The sequence below is a fragment of the Panthera pardus genome, unplaced genomic scaffold (assembly GCF_024362965.1).
Source record: "Panthera pardus isolate Hobbes unplaced genomic scaffold, ASM2436296v1 HiC_scaffold_12, whole genome shotgun sequence".
Classification (NCBI taxonomy): domain Eukaryota; kingdom Metazoa; phylum Chordata; class Mammalia; order Carnivora; family Felidae; genus Panthera; species Panthera pardus.
The window spans coordinates 99,882,352-99,899,386 of record NW_026526677.1 but is presented as its reverse complement, the minus strand read 5'-3'; the positions used below and the strand labels follow the sequence as shown (position 1 = coordinate 99,899,386).

Sequence of the window (17,035 nt, the reverse complement as noted above, 5' to 3'; positions counted from 1 at the left end):
AGTCAGCGTGAGCGGGATGGTTTAGAAAGGGCAGACTTGGTAATTTCCCTTGGAAAATTAGCACGATGAGCAACATGGCAGAAAACCTGGCAAAGACAAAACTGAGGCAAAGGAGGGGGTCAGGAGCAGCTGGTCTGGACCTGGTCTGGGGGTGGTCTAGGGCAGGAGGAAGAGAGAGGGAGGGAGACCCAGCCTGGGGGTGGTCTAGGGCAGGAGGAAGAGAGAGAGGGACAGGACAGGGACCCGTGGAGGGTAAGGATGTGCCAGGCTCTGTACTAAGTGCTTCCACGTAAGTCTCCACACTTGTTTAATCCTTACAGCCATTCTGAGAATTACACGCTATTGTCTCCATTTGACAAAGAGACGTCCAAAGTAGCTTGCTAAAGATCACACAGTTCTGATGCTTGGTCAACCCAAGTCTTCTGCTTTCAAGAACTGTTCTTGTTCTACTATTCCTTGTGTGGAAGGAGATCTACTTACACACACACACACACACACACACACAGCTCCCTCCTTCCTTTGAGTCACCCATCTGTTCCCTAGGATACCTTTTTCAGTTATCACGTAATACTGTTTGCGGAGTATTACACATGCTTGGATAGTGCTTTGTAATGATTCTGAAGGCGTGTGTGCGTGTGTGCATGTGTGTGTGTGTGTGTGTGTGCGTGCGCGCGCAGTGTATGTTCTCACGCCAACTGCGCTGTAAGCTTCAAGGGCAACACTCTATTTCTTTTTCTTTCCCTACCACATGGCTGCTGCATGATTCTGCAAAAAATTATTGGCACTCAGTTCATGTTGCTGACTGACAGACATATATTTCAGCCTGAGAGTCCCATAGGACTATAAATTGCCACATGAGGTATGTGAGTTAGAAGGGAGAGAGGAACTCACATTTATTAAAGGTTTACGACAGCCCTGTGCTAGATGCTCTCTCTCTCTCTCTCTCTCTCTCTCTCTCTCTCTCTCTTTTAAAGCAGGCTTCACACCGAGCATGGAGCCCACCATGGGGCTTGAACTCACGACCCTGAGATCAAGACCTGAGCTGAGATCAAGAGCTGGAACTCGATCGACTGAGCCACCCAGGTGCCCCTGTAGATGCCTTCTCTTTAATCCTCAAAACAATCCCACGAGATAGGCATTACCGTTCCCACCTTATAGACGAGGAAGCTGTGCTGTGCTCACGGCTTCTGCCTGATGCCAGGGATGACTCCCTACGGCTCTCCCAGAACCCCCTTTCCTAAATGCCAGGACAGACGTCCCCCCAGGATGGAGCAGTCCAACCCAAGGGTAGGGGAAAGGACCAGCCGGCATCCCCCTGCTCTTGATCCTGTGATTTATTTTCCTACTGGCGCAAAGCCCTTGTTGAAGGGAGCGTCTTCATTACCCCTCCCTCTCCACTCTGCCCACCCATCCTGGCACCCCCGGCTTGGGGGTAGGCTATGGCAGTCCCTCCTCTTGCGGGAGAGCCGGAGGGGCTTGGGGAAGGCATGGATGTGCTCTGAAGATAGCATCTTTCCTGCCCCCCTCTCCTCCTGCATTGCTCTCCAGATGTGTGATGTTCTCAGCTTTGCCCTGCTCAGCGGGGCCCCGGGAAAGGTTGCCACACATTAGAGAGTGGTCCGCGGAGGGGGAGCAGGCTATGGGGCAGCACGGGGGAGGAGGGCGGGGAGGCGGTTGCAAGGGACAGTCGGAGAGGGGTGCGAGTGACAGCCCAGGCCTCCCCTCCCCTCCTCTGACAATGACAGGGCAGAGCCCCGCCAGCCATAGCAACCTGGCAGGGAGACGGAGCGGGCAGTGCCATACGGGGGTTGGGCCCACAGGCCCACCCTCTCCCGGGGCAGCCGCAGGAGGTCTTGACGTATGATATGGACACAGTCAGCCCCCTCTCCCCTCGTGCCCCGCGTCTCTGCTGAGTCCTGGCCACTCACCACCTCTCCCCAGCCACAGCCTCCCACTCCCTTCCCAGAACCCCATTCTTCCACGGACGCCAGATGTATCTTTCCAGGGAGCCGTGTTACCCAAGTCTCTCTCTGGGAGCTCATCGAGAGTGGCTCTCAGTGACCTTCCCCAGCAAAGTAAAAAGCTCAGCCCAGAGGCCCCAGAACACATTTTAGTCCCAAGGACTGTATCCAAGAGCCTTGTGCTAGACAGGCCACTCCCTGCGGTAAACTCTACCTGCTCCGGGCTCTGCCCTTCCCCGTTCCCTGAACCCAGGCCCATCACCTTCCAACCCCCTAGTCCTAGCTCTCAATGCGGCACCTGCAGGGACGAGAGAGAGCCTTCCCCGGTGCCTCTGATAGTGGCAGCCAGTCCTCTCTGTCACCCTCTTCCCACACTCAGGGATGGACTCCTGGGTGGCCGGCTGCAGCCTGACTCTTCTGCCCAACGAGACAGTAAGCTTCCAAGGGCAGGGCGCCTCCCTGGAGAAACCTGTACCGGAGATGACTGACCTGGTGTCACGGACGGAGGTGAATATGCAACTCTGACTTTGCTTTCCTGGGTCTCACTTTGACTCACTCAGCAGCCATCTGCCGAGCATCTAAGCCCGTGGCGGGCAGTGTGCCAGGTGCTGGGAAAACAGCAGGGACTGAGACTTGGTCCTTCCCGAGGAGAGGACACCCAGCCAGCCACTGACTGTGCGCTGTGCTAAGGAAGGGTCTAGAAGCCCCCAGGAGAAACAAAACCTTGGAGCTACACGAAGATCTGAAAAATAGTTGGAGCTGGCAGAGGAAAGGGGGCTGGGGAGGGGTGAGTTCTCCAGGCTCTCTTTTCCCATTTCTGAATTGTTTTTGAAAAGCTGACAAAGGCTTAAATGAATGCAAAAGGTCCAGAAGCAGCCAGAGTGAGAAGCAGGCTTGCCTCGCATTCCCACGTGGGTGCCACCCAGGCGCCCTCTCGGGAGTAACCCCGGTGGCCCATTTCTCACGTACCTTCCAGAGAGAGTCAAACAGACATAAGTATGAGCCCCTGCGGCAACTCTGTGGCTTGGTCCACTCCAGGCCTCTCGCCCCCTCTGAGGCCCCCTCTTTGCCATTTCCTGCCACCTGACCACGGGTCCCCCATTTCCCCAGAGACCTGGGGGCCCATTGTCATTCTGCTCTGCAGGGCTTCATCGGTGCTAGCTAGGGTCCCAGGGGAGGGCTCTGAAGGGATACCAGGAGGACAAGACTCAGATCTAGGTTTTTCCAGGGGATCCCATCCCCCGCAGACCACCAAGGTCCAGCTCTCTGACCCCCAAGCACTCCCATAATCCCAAACCAGGAGTGTCCAGATGACTAGCCAGATCCATGATGTCTCTGACCCCACAGTCTCAGCCCATAGCCCTTTGCCTCTGGGCCTTTCAGCTGCTTTAAGTCAGACCACCTTGTCGCCCTGGGCCCAGGGACAGTCCTGGAAAGAAGGGACTGACGCTCCTCCCTCCCCATTAACTGCCCCATCGTCTGCCCCTCTCACAGAGCTCTTAGCCCAACCAGAGTCCTGCCCTTAGGGAGAGACGAGGGCCTGTGCCCTGGTGGGTGCTGGTGTGTTTGTCTCAGATGGGCAGCTCTGAGGCCCAAGGACTCCCACAGGGGGGCACGGACAGGGCATGGGCACAGGGCCACCGTAGGCTGAGCCTTCACCCTACCTGATTTGTTCTTGTATTCAATATCGAAGCCCGTGATGATGCTATTCCCGTCGAATCGCTGGGTCCAGCGCAGGTTCATGCTCCGGGCCTTCACCTCCCGGATCTCCAGCTCTGGGGGGTCAGGGGGTTCTGGGGAGTGGCAGAAGGAAGGAGCAGAAGTGAGGACGGCAGCAGAGAGCATGGCCTCCTGCCTATCTCCAGAGAAGGACAGGGTTCTGCTGTGTCCTGGGGAATTGGTGCCAGCCGTGGTCGTCCCATGGGCTCTGAACCCGGGGTCAGGGCAAGGTGGGTCAGGGGGAGGCCCAGCGGTGGGGCTCAGAGGCAGAGTGGGGCCTAAGCTTGGTCTCCTGCTTTGTTCCCCTTCTCTTCGTTGGCCGGTGGGAGGGCAGGCCCTCTTGCAGGGATCCCCCTGACCCGAGAGTCTGTTTGTTCTCCGTGAAGAGCTCTCAACTTTTCCCGGCTTGACTCTCCCTGCCCTCATCTCCTCCCGGGTTCGGGGCCTCAAACCCAGATGCCCCCCACTTCTGGAAGCAGCAGTGCGTTCTACAGTGACGGTGGTCGGTGTAAACCTTGCCGTCCGAAGTGTGCCTGGAAGGGCCCTTACTGCCCCGCTCTGGCCGGAAGGGAGAGCGTAGGAAGGCTCTTCTCAGAGGCCAGTTCCTATCATCCTCCACCACGGTGTGGGTGATGACCCCGTTCTTGAGGTGGAGCTGGCAGCGGGCAGCTGGCTCCCTGGGGAAGGGCTTGGGAACGGTGGGGCACAGGTACCTTGCACAGTGAGTTGGATCAAGCCTCGGTCCTCCCCATATGAGTTGATGGCGTGGCAGCTGAAGAACACAGAGTCCCCACGGTCAGCTGGCTTGAGCTGGGAGGTGGCCCGCAGGGCAGGAGGATGGGGAGAGAGGGAGGAAATGGGGAGAGTGCTTTAGAGTTGGTCTGCTGAAGGGGGCTCACTCTAGTGGGGGGCAGCAAGGCCACGTCTCCTGGGAGAGGGGCCCACAAGGGACTTTGTCAAGGGCTCCTCTTCCCTGAAAGTTCCAAGGATGGAGGTGTGGAGGAGTCCAGGCAGGGAGGGGCTGAGAGGGCACAAGGGGGAGAAAGACAGGGGCTGAGGGACCCCAGGAGAGTGGGGAAAAGGGGCTGAGGGGATCTCAAGAGGGAGGGAAGGGCTGAAAGTCGAAGGAGAAGGGGAGGAACTGAGGAGTCCCAGAGGGAGGGAGGGAGGAGCAGAGGGGTCCAGGAGGGAGGATGGAGTCCAGGGGTTCCAGAAAAGGGAGAAGGGCTGAGGGTTCCACACATTTAATGGCTGTAGGGTTGTCAGGAAGGAGGCATAGTGAGGTTCTAAGGCAGAGGCTCCCGAATGAAGAAGGGAAATAGGTAGGAAAGGGAAGGTGCTTTTTCGGGTGAGGGGAGGGGCTCCCAGATCCCCATCTACCTCCAACAGATACAGCAGTAAAATTGCGGGCTCCCCACTTTCAGAGAGTGGGGTCCCCCTGAGACCGGGGCGTGGTTGCTCACCTTCAGCGTGGAGACAACCTCGTCGCCGTTGTCCTTGGTGGCGATGGCGTACCTCATGACTCGGTCGGGGTCGATGACCGTGTCCCCCTTCTCCCAGCGGATGATGATGGGCCGCTCACCCCTGGCTGTGCAGTTGAGCTCCTTGGCGTGACCCTTGATGGCGATGGTGGTGTTGGGGTGGGAGGTGATCATGGCCGGGACTGGGGAGGGGAGGAGGTGCAGGAGGCCCCAGTGAGGTGGGGGGGTGGCCAGCCTGGGGGAGGGGCGTGTGCCTTGTGCAGAGGCCCCCGCCCCCGCTACCCCTCCCCTGCAGAGCGCCTTAGCCCCAGGGACAGGGTCTATTAAAAGTTGTGGGGGCTGTCAGAAACCCCACTTGCCTATCTTCCTTTTCCGCCTCCCCACCCATGACTGGAGTGGCCTCTCTCTTCACCAGAGATTCTTATATTCCGCGGACACCTTTTCAGCATGTTTTAAAATGCACAATATATACAGCACTACAAAGGAAACCAGATATATTGAAGTATGGCTATACAAATATTAAAAACCTTCAAAGGCAAACTTTTCACATAGTATATCACATATCAATATGTATTTTTTTTATTACTCTTTATCAAATGCTGTCTAGTGCTGAGTTCCATTAGCACGATTCTGTAACGGCGATAAGCATAAATGCGAGAAGTGTGGTATGAAAGCATCTGTGGGGGCTTTCTGCTGGTGGGGGCCTCGAGTGCTGCTCCTGCTGTGGTTTGTTGCCTATATTCAACATGGAAGGAAATACTACATTTCAGCTCTAAGTTGGTGGGAAAAAAGATGTGCTCTCTTCTCCTATGCAAATTCATAGACCCCTTGGATCAGATCCATGGACTTTCTGAGGGGGGTGGGGGGTGGTCTCTGGACCCTAGGTTAGTTATGAACCCTACTCTAAAGTACTGGGGCCTTTGCTTTGTGTCCATGGCTCAGGCTCTCTCCAAGGCTCAGGCTCAGCTGGTTTACTCCTCTCGAACAGCTGAGAAGCTCCCCTGTTCATCCAAACAAAATGCAACAGAAAACCCTGCAGAGCATCGCCATTATTAAGGTCCCTCAAGCAGCTTTAACAGGTTTCTCCCCACCTCCCCACTGAGCTGAGAAAATCACCAGGAAACAACCAAGGCCCCAGCTGGCCATCAGGAGGCCACTCCCAGTGCCCTGAAAAGAAGCGTCTAGATCTTGACCCTCTTCTGGGCCTGAGCACCTTGGCTAGCAGCAGGAGGAGGGGCCGGGCAGAGGGAAGGATGGTCTCGGCTGCCAGGGAAATCCTGTCCCCACTCTCCTCCCTCCAAGTCAACAAATATGCATTGAGCGTCCATGCCATTACGTGGCACTGTGGCAGGCCTGGGGGACACGCATGCTGTGAGACAGGGTCCTTGCCTCTTGGAAGGAGGGGGAGAGGGGAGGGGGACAGAGACACCTGCAGGAACCCCATGAAAATGTGGAGGATCTGAGCAGTGTCGCACAGAGGTATTAGGAGAAATTACCTTTGACTGAGGGTATCTGGGGAGGCGCCATCCATCCATTCAACGAGCATTTATTGAGCACCTGTTATGTGCCAGGCTTTGTACTGGGTTCCAACAGTGAACAGGACAAACCAGACCTCAAGGAGTTTCATGGTAGCGGTGAGCACAGACAAGACTAGCAATCCTGGCACAGGATGGCAAGTACTATGCTGGGGAAATGCATATGGGACACAGCGGGACTTAGGTGGGCACCCCAGGCCATGCGGCCTGCTAGAGCAGAGACAGCCGTACATAGGGCAGACCCCAGGAAGCAAAGTGGTGTGATGCACCTGCAAGACTGTCCTTGCCCCTGCCTTCTCCTCACCCCCTTCCTGGGAAAACCTGCCTGTCTGAGTACAGGACGCAGTGGCTCTCATCTGCGGGATGCCCGTTAGCCCATTAGCCACTCTGGAGCCCACAGACTGGGCTGGCGGTGGTTGACAGAATCAGACATCACTCCACCTTCCCACCCCCACCCATGGTGGGAAGAGGACCCCTCCCCACACTGAATTCTGCAGAGCAGAGACCCAGCTCATCATCATACCCCATCAATGGCCTGCTTGGGCCACCGTGCAAGACGGCTCCCAGTCTCTGTCCGAACACCCCCCAGCTGCCCTCTGGGGCACCGGGTCCCTGCTCCATGTCAGGGGCTGATCTTTTCTTTGCCTCCCAGTGTCCTCAGGACTTTTCTCCCCTCCAGTTTTCATCTTTTTAAATGGAGAGAGTGAGAGAGAGTGAGAGAGCGAGCTGGGGAGGGGCGGGGGGAGGGGGACACAGAATCTGAAGCAGGCTCCAGGTCCCGAGCTGTCAGCACAGTGCGATCCCATGAACCGCGTGACCATGACCTGAGCTGAAGTCAGACGCTTAACTGACTGAGCCACCCAGGCGCCCCTCTCCCTGCAATACCCTCCAGTATTACAGACCTACTCAAAGTTCCTCCCAGCAACTCTCCAGGGTCACCTGACTTCTAAGGACAAAGGATGCCATGCAGCCCTAACGATGATGTGCCCTGAGACACCAGTCGGTGGGTGAGGAGACATTTGAAACAGGTGTGGGGGATGAAGGGCAGTGTCTGGTGTCCCAGAAGTCACACGATGCAGCCCGCCACCTTCTCCGCCTTCTGTCTTACGGGACTTGACGCTGAAGCCAGCCCTGGCCCCTGGCCCCGGCACCAGCCTCCGAGCACAATCCCCAGCCCTAGCTCATCAAATAACGAAGCAGATAAATTTTATAATGCACAGCATTACACCAGGATATACAATAAAACGCGAAAGACAAATAACGAGGTGCAAGTTATAATGAAGAAAAAGCCTGCAGTCAGAGACATCCGTGTATGAATTATTGACTAAGGTTTTACACTCTCAAGGATGTGTGGAGGAATATTTTCCATCAAAGATTTGCATAATTCACTCGTATAAACCTGGGTAGAATATAGAGTGAGATTTTACATCAACAAGTCAGGCCTTGCATTGCAGATGCCTCCATTTTTTTTTTTTTTTCTGAAGGATTGAAATGCAAGGGTGTGGGGGCAGGGGCACATGGGCTACCTCTGCTCTCCCCACGGTGAATGGCCAGAGACAGGGGCCGGGGACCCCTGAGTGGGCCAAGCCCTGAGGCCTTCCTGGAGAAGAAGAGGTTTGAGGAGGTCGGAGGAAAAGAAGAATCTTCTTCCGGTAGGAGCACTTCAAAGCTCCGCACCAGATCGAGAAACTTGCAGCACATCCCTGTTTTGTTCTCCAGGCAGGGCTGCCCTAGCCTGTCCAGGGCATGTGTGGGGATCATAAAGGCACCCCTCTGGCTGGATGCAACCCGGCGCCAAGAACCGTAGTCTGGCCAGTGGGAAAAGACCTGGGCTTCAGGCTCCACTTGCCCCTTAGGCCCTGCACCTTTGAGCAGTGCACAACCTGTGCATCCGTACATGCCAGTCCCACCCCAGGGAGTCTTCCCAATCATGTTTGTTTAAAGAGACAGACATGGGGGCAACTAGAGAAAAGAGGGCCTCGGGAGATCCTGGATAGGTCTCAGAGCCCACTTGGTCCTTTAGCCCCGGGCCGGGGGTGGGTTCCTTTCAACCACGGTTATTGTAGTGAGTATCGGCTCAGTACAACCCAACGCTCTCCTCATGGCCTCAAAGCTCAGAGCATGTTCAGAGGAGCCCATCTAAGAAGAGGAGGCTCTTCTGTGCCCCCCCCCCCCCGCCACCCAGCTTGAAGGGGTTGGGGGCCAGGCAGGCGTGGGCCCCACTTGTGTCTTCACCAAGTACGGAGCCTTTAATACAGTATAGTCAACCTCAGGTTCACCACCTGTGGTATGAAGACAGGCCACCTCCCTGCAGAGTTGTTTTTGGGGCCAATAAGTCCGTATACGTGAAGGGCCTGCCACGTAGCAGCTGCTGGAGAAACCTGGGTACTATTCCCATCCCGGGGCTCTCAGGCCCCTCCCTCTGCTGTTCCAAGACAAGCCCCAGATAAACGCATGCACCTCTTAAGATGTCACTTGCCAGACTATTCCACAGAATCACAGAGACCTAGATTTGCAGAACCCAAGTGACGTTCGCTATGGCAGTTACCAGCCACATGTGGCTCCCGGGCGCTCGAAACGTGGCTCCCACGAACTGAGATGTGCTGTGAATGTACGGCTCGCGCTGGGCTTCGAACACGTAGGAAGAAAAAGAATAATGCAAACTGTATCCTCAAGAGTGTCGCACTGGTTACACGTTAATATTTTAGAGACACCGAGTTAAATGAAACACAGTTGACTCTTGAACAACACAGGTTGGGACTGCATGGGTCCACTTACAGGCGGATGTTAAAAAATAAATACAGTCCAGCACTGTGAACGTATTTTCTCTTCCTTACGATCTTCTTAGTAACATTTTCTTTTCTCTAGGTGACTTTATTGTTAAGGACACAGTCTATAATACACACGACATGCACAATATGTGTTAATGGACTGTTTACGTAATGGTAAGGTTTCTGGTCAACAGTAGGCGATTAGCAGTTAAGTTCTGGGGAACCCAAAAGTTATATGCGGATTTTTTGGCTGCTTTGAGGGGTCGGCACCCTTACCCCCTGCATCGTTCAAGAGTCAACTGTAAACTATTACTATGAATCTCAGTTGTTTCTTTTTTGCACTTTTTGAACGTGGGACAATGAGAAGAGTTCAAGTTACACAGGTGACTCGACTTTGTTCCTGCTGAGTGACCCAGACCCTTTGTTCTACAAAAGAAGAAACTGAGGCCATACAGGGAAGTGATTTGCTTACGGTCACACCGCTAGGAAACCGCAGTGTATCTGAAGGGCGGGCCGATGGGAGAGGGGAAGCTCGCCACACAGGGCTGGAACACTGATGGCAGATGCTGGGAGAGAGATTCCCCAGTTCTTTAGCATCACAAGGACAGCCCCAGGTGACTCATGAAACAGGACGGCTCGTCCCGGGCACTCGACGGAGGACATTAACAAGCTGGAGTGTGACCAGGAAGATGGGCACAAGGCAGACTGTGAAATCTGAAGAGTGGCCGAAAACCGGGGGTCTGTAACTTGCGGGGAGGGGCACAGCAACAAGACACAATGGTTCTTGATAAAGGGGGAAGGACAGACGTCCTGTGTGGCCGAAGAAAGAATTTTCTGGTAGTTTTGCTGTTTAGGGAAAGTGTTGCAATGGGAGGCAGTGATCCCCTGCACCAGAAGTAGGCAACCCTGGGCAAAGGCAGAGGAGACCCAAGCAGGACCAGAGGACCTCGCCCTTGGGAGTGTCTGGGTCTCTGGAGAGAGGGAAAAATGTCTGGGTCTCTGGGAATCTGGCTCACTGTTCTGGGAGGCAGTTCTATGATCCACTACACTCTCTCCTTGCCCACAGGAGTGTGCAGCCCTCTGTCCTCGGCAAGAAGCAGACAACCTGCCTCCTCTCTTCTCTCTGCCCCGCACGGTCTCCCTGCCAACGACAGAACGGAGAACTCTACCGCTGCGCCTCTTCCCCAGCCTCGTCCCCGGCCTCCAAGGGCCACAGTGCCCTCCTGTGCCCACACACTGGGGGCCCATCTGCTCTCCTCTTCCCTCCCCCTCCCCCTTGCCTCTTGCTCCGGATGGCGAGGTCTCTCTGCCCCACTGATTCACGGTCACCAACACGACTGAACCTAAACACTCACTGCTCTGTGCCCCAGGGGGCTTTCTGGGTTGAAGGCAGCCCCCCCTCACCCCCCCTGCCCTTAAGGATTCCCTAGAGAGATGTTCATGTCCAGTCACCTACCCACAGGAGCACAGATACACGCACACACACAAGCAGTGATAAGAGCACACCCCAAAGTCACCAACACAGTCAACTGTGCTCTGACATCCTTACCATATACTCATACCTGGCGTCACATACCCATAACACGATGCGGTTGTCGGCTGCATGTCGATACCCTGATGTTGCCTAAGGTACACCTACCCACAGCCCTCCATTACCTAAGTGCCCCCGCCGTCCACACACACTTTTATGATTACCTTTCACCGGGAACTTACCCTCTACCATGTGCTGGGAGGATTCTAGTACTTTAACTGAATTAACTCAGGGGACGTAGGTCCTGTCGATACTCCCGGCTCCAAAGCCTGGGTCCCGACGTGTTTCTTGACTAAGCTCTATGGCCTCCCCGGGCCCGTGATGCCCACGATGGAGCAGGCGATAAGCCGCGTGCTTTGCCTCTTGGCTTTACCGCTCAGGGATTCCCCCCTCAGCAGCAACCATGAGAAGTCTGATTATCCTCATTTTTCAAATGAGGAGACCAAGGCTTTCAGAAGGCACTTCTTCCCTCTCTAAGTCCCTGCTACTGTGGTTGCAGGGGACGGCCACCTCTTACTGTCTGTCTGCCATGCACGCACACACGGCATCTGGCCTTGGAAAGTGGAATTTGGCTGGCACCGAGGGGCTGTGGCTCCTCTGTGGTGGGCAGCCCCAGCAGGACACTCCCGGGCAGGCATCAGGGACTGCAGCTTTGGGGGCACAGCAGGGGAGGAAGAGAAGGGATTGTATGCACAGGGCTGAGTCCTGTGTGACAAATGCTAATAGCAGCCACATAGGCAACATGATGCGCCAATGGGACACAGGAGGCTTTAATGAGATACAATTTCTCTGCTTTCCCGCAGTGTAATTCAATTAACAGCCAGGAAAACCTAATTTCTTTTTACGAAGAGGGGTGCAGGGGGAGATTCTCTGGGGACTCGGGAACAGGGAGGGGCTGGGCGGAGAGGCATCGAGGAGACCCATGTAGGCCAGCCGCCTCTAATACACAGCCCCTTCCAATACGGCCCCTTTAGGCGGAGAGGGAGAGGGCGGGCCATTTCCCCGAGGTCCTATAGGAAGTCCTGTGTGAACTGAGCCAGTTTTGTCCAAAGCGTTACAGTCCCCGCGCCCGGTACGCTGCCTGGCACCACACGTGGCCAAATCAGAGCAACTCTGGTCGAGGCCACAGATGACATCCAGGGCCCCTTCCCTGATACCCCATGTCATTGCACTTGTCCCTCCTGTGGGCATAGGGCATCCCCGGCACGGTGCGCGTCTTAGACGGCAGCGTCCTGGGATCCTTGTCTCTGGCTGTGAGACTCCCCAGGGCGGAAGCATCTCTGTTCAGGGCTCAGCATATCTGTGGAAAGCTCCCACGCGCAAGGCACCTCTCTTGTTCCCTGCCAGTGCCCCGGGCCCACCTGCTTGGGTCCGCAGTCAGACTCGCTCCAGGGCAGGGAGGAACCTTGTCAGGCCTTTGGTGCCCAGGCCGCTGCTTTACAGCCATGCCGAAATTTCAGATTTTCTCCTCCTGGTTCCTCTGGGGCCTTCTTGGCAGGCGTCACGGAGAGGAGAAAGGCACCAGGCTGGGCGGAATCCCCCCCCCCGCTCCGGGACCCTCCTGGGGCAGCAAGCCGAGGGGAGAGGAAATCAATTTCAGAAACAAGACAGTTGTCAGAATCCGATGTAACCGGTTCCCGTCTGTGAAATTACTTGCAGGCCGGCTCCTGTCACCCCCGAGGTCCTGCCCGGACCAGCTGCTATTTACATTTTAATTTGATGTGAGAGGCTGATAGATTTTTAAAACACCGCGAGACAGCTCCGCTTCCTTGCTCACCCCCAGCCTCCACAGACTTTCCCACCAACCCCAGGCTTGGAGATGGGGCTCTGGGGCCCCTAGACTCTGCCATGGGGACTGTGAACTCTGCATCTATTTGGCCCCTCCTTCACTTCCAGTTGACCCCTTGTCTGGGGCCCTACTTCCCAGGCTGGGGAAAGTTCCTGGCAAGTTTGCATAGACCTTGAGCAGCCTTTGCAAGGAGTTTAATTCTTGTTAAGGAGGGGGCCTGGGGGGGGGGGTCTCAGCCCCTACATTACCGGTGAGGAAGTGGAGGCTCAGAGAGGTTAAGTGGTTTGTCTAAGGTCACACAGCTGGTGAATGGCAGGAAGGAGGCCAAGCCCCAAGTCCCCTGACAATTCGTCAGCTCCCTTTCCTTTGGTTCCATTCCAGCCTTCTCCTTCTGCCTGCTTGATTTTTCTCCCACTCTGGGCTTTATCCCAAGAGTGGGGAGCTGGCGGGGGTGGGGGGTGCGGATGATGTAGTGCCGATGAATCCCGGGGGGAGTGCAGGAGCCCGGGATCTGGAGCGGGGCTGGGCTGATGGGGCCAGGAGGCCAGGCCAGGTGGGGTTGGCCGTGAGTCAGGCATCCTCTGTCTCCGTCTCCCTCCCTCTCTTCCGCCTGGTGAGTGGAGCTCAGCTGGTGTTTCTGACAAGTCCCCAAGCCACCAGGGAGGGAAGATTCAGTTATGAATACCCAAAGGAGAGGAACAGTGTGTGTGGGAAGGGGAATGTGGAAGACACAGAACGGGAATGCCACCGGCTGCTGGGAGAGGCCCGATAACATGTGGAAAAGGCACGGAGTGTCACATTCCGAGAGGAAGGACGGGCACCTCTCCATGTCATTCCCGGACCGGAGTATGTAGTCCCCACGGTGTTTTACGTTCCCGAGGCCTGCACCGTCCGGGGCTTTTCACGTGCATAAACTCACGTCATCCTCACAACCACCTTATCTTGGTTCCCACGTTTCAAATGGGGAGACTGAGGCTCAGGGAAGTAAACCGCCCAAGGTCACACAGCTAGTAAGTGGCAGAGCCAGGACTCGCCCCAGGGGCCCGTGGTTTTACCCTCGATGCGACACCGGCCAGAGAAGGGCAGTAGACAGGCGACCGGGTCGCCAGCACTGGGGTGGGGGGCAAAGAGCCCAGCTTCTTCGAAGAGAAATGTGGTCACATTTGGGGGCAAGAAGATTGGTCTGGGAACCAGGAGACTAAGGGGTTGGGCTATTTTGCTCTCCTAGGTGGGGGGCCTGGGGGAGAGGGTGCAGGAGGTCCTCAGGGCTGGCTGCACATACGAATTACCTGGAAAGCTTCAAAAAAATTCTTGGTGCACAGTCCCCATGCTCAGAGGCTCTGGTTTAATTGGTGCAGGGTGGAGGCCGGGGTGGGGGGGCTTGTCACACATGGTTTGGGGAGGAACCGTGGGGCTGGATGGGCCTCATCTTCCACCTCTGGTTCCTCCTCTGTGGCGGGGAGGACAATCTTAAAGCCAATAGGATTGGAGGCAGGGCGGCAAAGTCCTGCTTTTCTTCACCGGTCCAAGGAAGAAGCTTTCCTTTTCCAGGAAGTCCTTCTGAGAGTCTAACTGAAATGTCTTCAGGATTTGCACAGAGCTTCTCCCTAGTTAGGAAGCTCTGGGCACGCTAAAATGCTTTTTTTGGATATCCCCCTCTTTGCCCTCTGAGAGAAGATTTTCCAGGGGACAGGAGATACCACCCCCCCCCCCCCCAAGGCTCTTGAGAGCTCTGTAAACCCACTTGTCAGAGGAGAAGGGAGCCTCCTGGCTCAGCAGCTCTCATCTTTTGTTTCTGGAAGGATTACATGTACCCATCTGAGGTGAGTGGGCCCCTCCTTCCCCCCATCCAGCCCACTCCCCTTCCTCCCCCCCAGGCTTGTGTCTCCTCCTTGTTAACAAGATCGTGACAAGAACACAAGAACGTAGCCCTGTTTGGAGGTGTGAGATAAGCTGCCACAAAGGGGCATTGTTGGTGCTCGGGGTGGCGGGGCGGGTGGTGGCTCTTTCAGCTCAGCCAGGCAGCAGCTCCAGGCTTCCCCAGAGAAGAGCTGGTGTGTGTGGGGGGGGCAGGGGGGGGCGGGTACCTTCTGGTGCCTGCTTTGTTTTCTCCCTTCTTAAAGAGCCAGGGCCGTGGCGTTGTTAATTTGATTGCACCCACTTGGGCTGCATGTCTCCCCTGATTTGCCAAGCTCCACCTGAAGCATGAGATGAATTCAAATTGCATGGAAGCAATCAGCTTCGCTCTGAGGGGTGGTGGGGAGACGCCCGGGGAGCCGGGGGCCCGTGGGACCCTAGCTGCCCACCGCCTGCGTGCGTGCCGGCACAGCTGGCAGGGTCGGCGTGTGCGTGAAGGGCTGGGCTGAGGGTCGTGAAGGGCGGCATCTGTGAGACTTGGCCCGCAAACCCGCTCCTGCTCCAGGGTGGTCTCGGTGGAGACCCACCGGGCCTCGCTTTCTCCGGCTCTAAAATGGGGTCAGGCAGTTCTTCTTTGGCTCCTTGCCAAGGAGTACAAAGCGGACTTGGGGAGTATTCTCACGTCAGGGTGGGAACCCGCTTCTCCCCCGTCTCTGGTCTTCCTTCTCCAGAATGTTGGGAAAATGATCGCTCATAACAAAAATAGCTAACACTTACGGAATGCTTATTACGTGCCATGCGCCTCGATTAATGAATTATCTCATTAAATTCTGCGGCCCGACTCCCCCACCGTTCTAGAAGGTGGGAGGCGTTTTTATTCCCATTTTCGAGATGCGAGAACACTTGACTCTGAAATTACCCCGAACATCGGAACGCTTTCAGGAACAAAAGGAGGTGGTGCCAACTTGAGTTACTTGGAAAGCACCAGGTCATTGCCGCGAGAGCACCCTAAACCAGGAGTCAGCAAACTTTCTGTGTGTAGGGCCAGCCGGTAAACATTTTAGGCTTTGCAGGCCCTAGGTCTCTGTTCAGATGACTCAGCCCTGCCACCGTAGCTCGAAAGCGGCCGTGGACGGTAAGACGGGAGGAACGGGAGAGGCTGCGTTCCAGCAAAACTGGAAGCCGGCCAGGCTTGGCCCCAGCCCCGGTGTGCTGACCCCACCCCGGCCCTAGAGTTCGGCACACAGGAGTTTCTGGTTGGGACACTGGTTGCCTTGAGACAAGGACAGCCGCGGGATGTTGGAAGGGAGGGCGTCTCGCCTTGCAGACTTCTGGAAAGCACGCGTGTGTCGAATATATCACCGGGCACGGGTACTGGTACGGCCTGAACGGTGTCCCCCGCAAAGGGATACGTCAAGTCCCCAGGAGAGACGGGCGCGGAGGAAAAGGGGTGTAAGGACTCCCGGGTAGAGGCCGGGGCGCTGCACCCACAACTCGAGGGCTGCGGGGAGTCCCCGAGGAGGCAAGGAAGGACCCTCCCCAGAGGCTGCAGAGACGGCACCGCCCTGCCGACATCTTGATTTTGCATTTTTAGCCTCCCTGGATTGCGAGAGAACCCATTTCTGGTTTTTTAGGCCCCCTGGTTCGCGCTCCTAGGAAACAAACACAGGGATCCAGCGCGGGAGAGAGATCTTCCCGCCAAGTGCCAGGGAGGAGAGGCCGCGTCTCTCCTCGGTGGAGCTGGAGGGGACTTTCCACCCCCTGCACCGTGGGGAGCCCCCTCCCCGTTACACTCCCACCCCACGCGCGGGCTGGCGGTAGGCAAGCAGGTTCGAGGGTCTGTGAGGGCCACACACACTCGACCCCTACCCCCAGCCCCAGAGATAGACACTCACTCAGTGAGCGCTCCGTGACTGCTGAATAATGGATGAACGGCGGCAGGCCTGGGCACGAGCAGACGTGAGCTGGAGAAAATCTTCAGAGACTCCATCTGGCCGTGTCTCGAGCCTCTGCAGACCTGAGAGGCCAGACGCAAGCCCGGTGCTCCTGGGCTGGAGGCCCCGAGGACCGGGCAGGGACGGGGGAGGGGGAGGGGTTCTGGGGGGGATTCTCCAGTCTGCCCACCAGTCTCCTCCTTTCTGGCCCAGGACAGGACACCGGCCAGCTACACACAGACTCGTGAGTCACCGTAGGGGGGTGGGCACTGCATCTGGGCCAGCAGGCTGCTCTAGGTAGAAACCCTGGCAGTGTGGCAGCCAGTATCCGGCTGCCTCAGAGCACGCCGCCGTCCCACCTTGCCCTGGCCACAGCGAACACACCCGCCCTCCATTCTCATCTCCTGCATTTCTACTGGTGGCACCACGGTGCTTCTCATCGTGGCTTCAGGCCTTG

General features: G+C 56.5%; 1 protein-coding gene across 2 annotated transcripts in view; it reads right to left on the bottom strand.

Annotated features, from left to right (window-relative positions):
- DSCAML1 (DS cell adhesion molecule like 1) overlaps positions 1–17,035 on the bottom strand; it is a 348,919-nt gene that overhangs the window by 53,557 nt on the left and 278,327 nt on the right. For both annotated transcript variants that reach the window (XM_053900430.1, XM_053900429.1), the window contains exons 12-14: positions 5,144–5,343; positions 4,394–4,490; positions 3,626–3,754 (exon numbers count right to left, since the gene is read on the bottom strand). In XM_053900430.1, coding sequence (XP_053756405.1) covers positions 3,626–3,754; positions 4,394–4,490; positions 5,144–5,343 — 426 coding nt within the window. The remainder of the gene's footprint in view (positions 1–3,625; positions 3,755–4,393; positions 4,491–5,143; positions 5,344–17,035) is intronic.